Raw genomic sequence first — 9590 nt, forward strand, 5'->3', positions numbered from 1 at the left:
TCATTTGTGCTGGTGCATACAGTCTACACATACAAACACACACATCAGACTGCGCTACTTGAAAAACACATTTGCGCACTAATTTTGCGCTGACATTCAGGAGTACGGTCTGATTCATGCAAAGAAGACATTGTCTATCTACATAAGTAATTGGAGTACCCCACAGTCCCTAACCCTCTCAGGGACACAATTTCACTCTTATTAAGAAAATCTGCATTTAGGAGGGACCAATGCTATCAGTCGAAATTAATCTGCTTTGACTGATCCCTAATGTGACCACAGTCATCGAGTAATTATTGTCTGGATGGCTGTGCACCAGCCTCATAACCACTGCCCGCCTCCTCCTACTCCCTCCCCCCAAGAAGAGCTAGTCTTGGTGTGTGAATCCCTCTGCAGTGTGCTGGTTACAGTGGGTACGGCAGGCATGTCATTTAGCGCTTGATCAGTGAGTCGTGATTAGCCTGCCCTGTATTATTGTGATTAACGTCCACCCAGCGGACGACTGTCCTGTTGTCACCAGTGATACCATCTGAGATCTTGAGACTCTGGGATAAGGGCCAGTGGAAGGACCTGGTAGTATGGCAGCACAAAACGGCTCACTCTGACGATGGCTGCTTTTCTAAAATGCACACACTTTAACTTCTTCACTCACAAAATCTAATGCATGTAACGAGTCCAGCGCTCTTTCCCTAATGTAGCTATGTTTTGTCTGTGTGTCTACTCGAATTAGTTAACCCACTACCTCTTCTGCAGCCTGCGTGTTGTATAGTATTTCCATCAGGCTGCATGCTTTGTCTCTGAACACACTGAAATCCAGAACCTCATCTTTCCACAGTTCTGTTTCCCTCTTTAATCTCACACCTCCTTGACCAACAAAGTCGATTTGACCGCAGCTGATTATAGTAACAAAGGCAGTCAAAGAGAATATGCACATTTTCACTGTACGTCAAATTAGATCACAGCGAGAGGGGGCGATGCTGCGCGCTGACCCCCGTCTCTTCTCCTCAATCGGTCGCTTACACTGAGGGAGCTTTTGAAAACCAAACTGGTCGATGGCTCACTGCTACTACACACAGGACAAAGAAATATGTCCAGGGGAAATTAGGGGCTCAGTTTAAATGGAGAACTTGATCCTAGAGTATGCCAGAGAACAAGAGCACCTATAGTTTGAAAAGAAATAACAGATTCACAGCATGTGAGCTTTATGCAAAAATGTGGCACTTGAGAAGCAGAGATGAGACTTTCTGTCCATGCATCTTTATCAAACTTTAAAAACAAGTACATACAAATGTTTTTTTATTTTTGAAATATTTGTGATGCTGGATTTAGGTATTCTATAAAGAGTTTTTTTTTTCCAAAATATGTAGTTATTTTTTGTTGATGTAGCTTTTTGTCCATGTATGTGTGTGTCATTCCTTTGTAATTACTCGCCTAAACTCAGACCCCCTTCTCATGGCTCATGTGCATCCGCCGGTGGAAAAGAGTCAGTTTTGATTACAAAGTAAACGCTGTAGCATCAGACAGGGGGGTTACATGCTGATATGCATTCTATCAGGATGATTTATGCAAATTATGCACATTATTCCCGCAGGAATCTCTTCTGAAAGTGCCAGGATAAATTGCCGGAAATTAGCCATAAAATTCACTGTGCAGGGAGTGTGAGGTGAAGGCCGCCAAGGAGCCAAGGACATTGGGCCGCCGTGGTTACGCTTGGCCTGGCCTGCCTCCCCCATGCTTGGCATTCATGGCTGTTAAAGACCTCTGCTCAGACAGATACACTGAAGCCTCGAGTAGCACTCAGCACATCAGGAAGATCAGCCAAGCAAGTGTTACACTAACGGCCGCGGTTTCATGCTCTAGTAACATGACAGATTTTCAGCAGAGGGTAGCTGATCATCTGTTTTTTTCTTTCCAAATTTTAGATTGATATCCACTTTATAATTCTACATTTCTTGAAAGGATGCAATTGATTGTAATTCACTAAAATGACCTCAAAACCAGTCAGTGTTTGGGTTGATTTTATGTCTTTTTTTTATGCCTTTGTTTACAATACAGTTAACCTTGGTTGTAGTGCATTTTAATCTTCAGATTAGACTCTAATCGGAAACCTGTCCAGCAATCAGGAAATGAATAGTTGTTTGAACAACATGTAAACAAGTAGCTGTCGGAATCAGAGCACACAATTCAGGCTGTATTAGACAGTGGCTTCTTTATAGCTTTAACCTCAACTCTCTATTGGTCAGGCCTTTCATCGTGTGTGTGTGTGTGTGATGAGCAGTGAGCGATTCACACTGTTATTGTGTCATCCTCCATGTCTTTATTTCAATTTGGAAGCCAGAATTAATGAATATCAGAGACTGGAGATGAAATCCACCTCGCCTTAGCTTTAATGAACCCTGAGAGGATCAGGATCTGCATATTGATCAAGACAAGTGATCCCTGTCTCGCTCTCTTACGCAAACTACACAAGAACACACACACACACACACACCACATATACAGAGATTCCAGCAAGCCCAGGATAGTAGATGTACAATTTGGCCAAAATCATCTTGCCTTTTTAAAGCTTAGCTCGTAGCAGTGTTTTAAATGTGTGTCTGAGTGCTCCTGAGTATCATCTTGATTTTGCCAATTCACATGATACAGGGAGGCTGCTGGGTCACTGTGAGCTCTACATCAAGTCCAATCAACCAGTGGCACATTATCTGAATGTTAAGGTCACAGAAATTGAAAGTTCACAGCTGTCTGGGGAGCCTTGATATACTCTAATACACTAAAAGTTATTTTTGTGTTGCTGTGACATTAAAAATATCAAACGGTTACTTTAATGATCTGAAAATTAGCTCATTTTGTATTCAACACTATATATATTTTGATCACGTGGGCCATTTAAAGAATTTAAAACATGGAAAAACTCCAATTTAAGAAACAAGATGGAAAAAAAACAAAGATAAAAGTTTCTTTTAGACTAAGGCACCATAAAACCAAATGAATTGTCTCCCGACAGAATTCATAATTTGTTTTATTTGGTTCAAATATTTTCACAGTGAAAGCGCTTTATTCCAATGCACCAATTTTTGTTTTCTCAAATCCAGAGTGAATAGTTGTTTTGGAGAAAACAACCTGTACAGCGACAGAGCCCGCTGTGTCCAAAACAACACCACAAATTACTATGCTCTGCCATGGCACTTTTTAATTCCCCAAGGAATAAAAGAACATCAGATTACGGCACAAAAACAGAGCCATCGGTAAACACGGATTAGGGGATTGGGACTTTAATCTGATTAATATGGAGGCAGTTGGAATATTAGAAATGTTACTCAACAATTGTATTCCAGATGAGAGGATAATCACACATTACTACGTCATTTTGTACACTGTCAGAGCTAAACATGCCACCATATGTTTACCTGACCTCAAGGCTGCCTCAGAGAAAAAAACATTCCCACTATAATGAATTAGGAGCTCAGGAGGCATGCAGAAAAACCTAGTTGGTACAGGAAATTTCAGTATTTCAAGAAAATTGGTCATACTGCCTGAATTAACTTATACTCTTGATAAATAGTTAAAATGTCATAAAATTAAATTCAGAGAATTAGCTGTTCAGGGCATGCTGTCAGATTTGTGTAAGTTAACAGCCCTGTATCTCTAAATGCACTCTAGAGAAAATAATGTAATGGATGGACTGCATTTACTCGACTTCTACCTTACAGTGTAAAGTGCTTCACAATTTGCCTCTCATTCACCCATTCACACACACATTCATACACCGATGGTGGCGGAGCTGCCACGCAAGATGCTGGCCTGCCCATCGGGAACAATACTTTGACATGCGGACAGGAGGAGCCGGGGATCGAACCGCCAACCTTGTGATTAAAGGACAAACAACTCTGTCACCTGTAATGTGTATATATTTCATAAACATAAAACACAGGGGCAGGTGCTTGAAAGATCAACACAGGCAATACCATCATATCATTAGAGTATCAGTAGAGTTTACAGCCATAGCTTAATTCAGAAAAGCATTTCCCTTTTTTTTAGGAAAACCTGTAATTTGAGGTGCTGCATCACTTCCCTCAAACAGAGCATGACTAGATGGTGGGGAATTTTTCCTGTTAAATAAAATTAACATACTACTGTTACGGTTGTAGCAATGTAATTGGATTCAGTTAATTAGCTAGTCTTGAGATCAGGTTGTATCGGGTGTCCAAAAATATCTGACAGAGCTTTGAATATAGAGCTTTAATATTGGATTGATTTGCCAACACATGAGCAAGGGAGGTGGGGAAGCGATTTGCACTTTAGGATACATTTTAGCCATTTTAACTTGGGAGAAATGCAATCAATAAAGTGCCTTAAACTGCACCAGGCTGTCTAATACTGTCCTTCTAAAGCCTCGCTGCTCCAACCCCAAATCCACTTCATGCAGATTTTGAAACATGAAGTATGCAAGTTGCACAGCTGATCATAAATAGTAAACAGCAGAGGATATTGCTTCTCTAGCTGTGGGATCTAGTAAAAACTAAGTTTTTCTTTTACTGTAAATTGAAGAAAACTACAAACTTGCTAAAGACGTCACTACTCAAATGTGGGAAAACTTATAAAAAGTGACTTAATCCTTTAAATACATTGTACCTCCATAGCTCATAATAAAGGTTAAATAATAAAAAATGTGTTTTTACTTAAGCAAAATTGAGCCCTTTAGTTGTACAGTGGTATTAGCCTGCATTGTGTGCACAACACAGACAACATTGTGCATTGCTATCAGTAGCCTGACACAAGTGAATTACCACCCAGCAGTTGATTTGGTGCCTCAGCCAGTGCAGCACATATATCTTTATACACAGTGTATGACACAGCATGGATGAATCCATTGCCAGAGTTTAGCCTGTTACTGATATGAAGAGGACATTTCAATTCAATGCTCTTATGTATATTTTGACTTTCATGTTTATCATCCTTAGCAGACATCACATCCGCGTTATGAATAGGCACCCTGCTGGCCCTTGATATGGTAAATTGGACGTTTTATGGTTTATGAAAAGGGGTGTTTTTTATCTTCCACTTTTATTCATGAGCCCTGAGTATCGCTGTAAATGCCTTTTAAGACAGATTCAGCTTTATTAGACTCATGAATAAAAATGATGTTGCCTATTGTGACTACTGCCTGCGGTTGGTGGTCACTGAAGAAAACTTCTCAGTCCATGACACTTCTGAGTGCCCAGTTCAACCTGCCAACATAACATTTCAGAGACCCTTGTGTGTACATGACATTTCACCAGCTTGGAACAATGGCTGAAACACCACAGTGTCTAGCAGTTCTCATATCAAGAGGAATATGATGGCTTTTGATTTATGAACCTCTCACTTAAATCATGCGATGCTTCACCTAAGTGTTGTCATCCTCTTGGTAGTTGTAAAATGTCCTTTGCCTTTGAGCTGATATTTCCTGTGCTGTGTTCTTTTTTCCACATGCATATGGTTCCATCTCACCCCTGGGGAATTTCCTCCACTGGGCTAATGTGAATATTAGTATGGGTTAAATGCTCCAGTCATTTGTGCATTAATGCATATTGCATAATTAATGTTTTTTGTGGAGTCTCAGTTACCAAACAGAAGTGGAGAGAAAAAATAAATTTCTGGGTCAAAACGTAAATATCTGAGTTAAGTCCTGAAACAAGATGATGTTTTAGCAGGAACTGCTGACAGGATTTGTATGCCAAAGATGTTTTTGATGTCTCCTGGTTATTTCCATTCTTGATTAAGAGCTGTTCTGTATGACGATTCAAGGCATTCAGGAGTGTGATGGGATTAAATGGGACACTGTAATGACTCTGTTGTCGGAGTGGCTCAACATACAGACACAAAGCTGAGATCGGAGACTGGCGAAAACCACAACCTCACTGTTGTAAACTGGGAACACAATGTCATTATTGTTCACATGTATGAGGAAAGAGAGAAACAATTAGCTTTTTTATGTTTAAATTATTAAAAGAAAACATTGATCTTATGTGCACTTCATGGTTTGTTCTTATTTGTGTGTGTCTCGATTTAAAACATTAAAATTAGATTTGGATATTTTGACTTGAATTTATTTAGTTATGAGTGTCTAAAACGTTGCATGTTTTCACATTTGAACTAAAAATGAATGTTAAGAAAATGTCATATTAGCTGGTAAACCTTTTGCCTTCAGAAAACTTTATAATATGCATCTACAAAGAATTATTTAGATGCCTGTTATCCACTTGCATAGTAAAGAAATCCTCTCTATATTGAATTTATATCACTATTTGTTGCCTTAGAGAAGGGAATCTCTGCAGGTCAGTCGTACATTATTACCAAAGCTGTTAGTCTGACAGGAAATACGTAATGGTTCAAAATCCACAATAAAAAAATAGCAGTACATGAATTCATCTGGTGGAGAAGAAACTATTGCTCTGTTCCCTTTCAAATCAGTTGCCTCTGTCCATGGTGCTGAAGTCTTTAACCCACACACTGACTTCACTATATTTGTGACAAATTAGTATGTATTAACGTACACTTAGTTAAAAATTCTATTTCTATTTGCTTATACCAATAGTACTTAGATTGTGGTTTTAAAAAATCGTTTTCCCAGTGATTGGCCTAAACGTTTCAAGTTCTGATTCAACTTCACTTCCTGTCTACATTTTGAAGATTAATATCCGTGTGAGAGTGACTGGTTTTAGGATTGAGATTATGTAATATATACTTTTGCGGTTTGGCCTTCATCAAAATGTTTTGGCATAGACAGACAACTGAGGAGGACAAAGGGCGAGTCGATGGGAGTGCAGCTGATGGCTGCGTTGTGATTAAAGACACCAAATTATGGCAATGAACAGTGTCGTAATTACATTCCTTAATCACATTCTGGAGGTCTAATTGCCTTAACGATGTGTTCCATTACGTGAAGGCAGGTATTACAGTCGACAGTTTTCAAACACACTTGTTTTCGAATTAACATATTATTACACGCCGTCACGGAAATTGTTTTAATAATCACAATAAAGGTCAGTTTTTCAAGGAGCAGGAACCTCTTCTTTCTGTCTCGAGGCAATATTCGCTAACCACGTCTGGCCTTCGCTCCAAAGACGTCACTTATAGCTCAAGAAAAGAAAAGTTATCGGTTTTGATGGAGCAGAAAATTATTTCTCAGTGTACTTGACAACTAGTAAGAGTCCGAGACTGACAAATAACAGCTACACACCACCCCCAGAAACGACGGTTTGATTTTATAATAAGCACTTACATATACCTTCAGTTTGTTTTGCGATTAAACCGTAATTAAATGTCAAATTAAGGTTTCAAATGTCCGTGTGTATTCATCAAATGCACAATAAAAGTTAAAGGCAGTTTGCTGTGATTCCACTGACACTAAACTTCACATAAGATGAATCATCAGAAGTGTTTCTGTTGTTCAAAATATTTTAATAAAGCTTTTCAACACTGAAATACATACAAATGGCCCTCTTTGCTCATAGAATAACTAAAGTATCTACAATAATCCACATCTTGACCTGACAACGCGATTAATCTGATGACCTCGATCATCTTGTGTGAGAAGAAAAAAACGCAAAGGATACAACTAAGACTACAATGTGCAGCAAGCAAAAATATCCAATATAAATATCCAAATTAATAAATTACAAAAGACACACCGAAACACCTGAAACAAATTGATTCAGGTTCTCTAATTTTTTCTGAAATTTTATTATATCACAGTGCCCCCAAAAAAGAAATGTAATAGGCGTGCGCAACTATTAACAAGTGTCTGGATTAACACATAAATATCTGACTGATTAAACGACTTAACGTCATCTATATCATCTAATCATTTAACTTGTCCTTGTTCATGACATTCCACGTGCTCAATAGAAAAGTTAATTAAAACAGGCCTTGAACCAGTAAGCAAACAGCAAATGTCTCTGAGGTGAATGAAAGAAAACCCGCAAAATAAATAAATAAGGAAGCAGCAGAAAGTGAGCTTGGACCTACGCTCCAGGAAGGTGTCCATCTATTTAAGTGAAAAAGTCGCAGGTTGTCAGGTCACCCAAATCTCCAAAAGGGTCCATAACAGAGCAAGTGATCAACAACTCACTCAACACTTGCAGCCACTCTTACAGGCCTACTGTACTTGTGTTTGGTCTTCACTGCCATTCATACCAGCACTTTAAGGATGATTTATATACACAATCAAGTATTGTTTGAACAAAAAAGCGCGTTTTGAATGCATTTAGTAAATATAAAAGTATTCATCGGCATTACTTCTTTGTCTCTAGCCTACTGACTTCAACAACAGTAGCCTCACAGGTTTCCCTCTCCAAAAGTGTTCTTAAAAGTGGTTTCTTTTCTCCCCTGTGCTTCTCTGAGTCCTTTGTCAGGCGCAGTTAAGGCTTGTCAGTGCACTGTTTGCAGAGGCTGGAGGTGGCGTTGTTGAATAGGGCACATTTATCTGGGCAGGAGGACGCAGCCACTCCGGTGGGGAAGGGATATCCGGGCGGCTGGTCGTACGCGCCCAAGCCCGGAGCTGCGAGGGCAGTGGTGGCCGGTATCGAGGCAGCAGAGATGGCTTGGCCCTGGTTGAGATACGCCACTAGCCTCCTCATCTCCTCCAGAGCCTGTGCCTGCATGAGGATGTAGTTTTTGGCGAGCAGCAAAGTGGCAATTTTGGAGAGTTTCCGCACTGACGGGCTGTGCGCGTAAGGGATGACCCCTCTGAGCTCATCCAGCGCGTCGTTCAGATCGTGCATCCGTCGTCTTTCTCTGGCGTTGATGTTTAGCCTCAATGTTTTCTGCTCTTTGGTTTTCTTACCTCCTTCTCCTTTCCCCGAGGGCACCGTCCGCCCGTCGGCCAAAAGGACCATGTCACACCTGCCGTCACTGTCATCGTCTTGACTCTGCTCTCCGCCGCTGCTCTCCGCTGCCGAGATCCTGTTGGCGCTCTCACCGAAATTAACGCACAAAGATCCGGTCGGCAGACCCAGTGGCCCCCCTCTACCTCCCGCCAGTCCTCCCGGCTGAATCGAATCTTGATCGGTCTGGTCAAAGCAGCTGATAGGTGACTGGCGGTCTCTGGCTGTTAGTTCAATGCCGGCCGATGACCTGAAAGGGTCCATTTTTTTTGTGGACACGGCGCTGAGAGTTTTGTGAAAAATGTCCCCTGCACCGCCGTTCAAGTTCATCCTTCTGTCCATAGCCTCTTGGATTCCGCGTAACGGTCGCTTCTGGCAACTCTTTGTGCGCGCCTCTATGAGTTTGTTCCTCGGTTTGCGCTTTACGAGTTTAGTTGTGTGTCAATGGGGAAGTTGCAGGCTTGCGCGACTTATCAGGTGAGGTGTGGAGACGAGGAGGAGACTCATGTAATAAGTGTTTCTCTCTCTCTCTCTCGCTCTCTCGCTCTCTCTCGCTCTCGCGCTCTCTCGCTCTGTGTGTCTTTCTTTCTGTGTCTCTAATTCACCTTCAATGGATCTCCACGATGATTCTCGTTACGCACGAGACGCACGAGTCTTTTTACATCATTATCTCGAGGCGGGTTATTAAAAAGGATTCGCCGACACCCTCTCCCCTCTCAC

The 9590-nt window shown here is 40.9% G+C and overlaps 1 protein-coding gene across 1 annotated transcript; it reads right to left on the bottom strand.

Annotated features, from left to right (window-relative positions):
• Window positions 1-8405: 8405 nt before the first annotated feature.
• Window positions 8406-9212, bottom strand: bhlhe22 (basic helix-loop-helix family, member e22). The gene has a single exon (XM_078281167.1). The coding sequence runs from the start codon at window positions 9210-9212 to the stop codon at window positions 8406-8408; it is 807 nt and encodes a 268-aa protein (XP_078137293.1).
• Window positions 9213-9590: the final 378 nt, after the last annotated feature.

This window comes from Sander vitreus, chromosome 22, assembly GCF_031162955.1.
Source record: "Sander vitreus isolate 19-12246 chromosome 22, sanVit1, whole genome shotgun sequence".
In the NCBI taxonomy this organism is placed as follows: domain Eukaryota; kingdom Metazoa; phylum Chordata; class Actinopteri; order Perciformes; family Percidae; genus Sander; species Sander vitreus.

Coding starts and splice junctions, on each gene's coding strand:
- bhlhe22 (XM_078281167.1), bottom strand. CDS start 9,212: ATGGACAGAAGGATGAACTTGAACGGCGGTGCAGGGGACATTTTTCAC.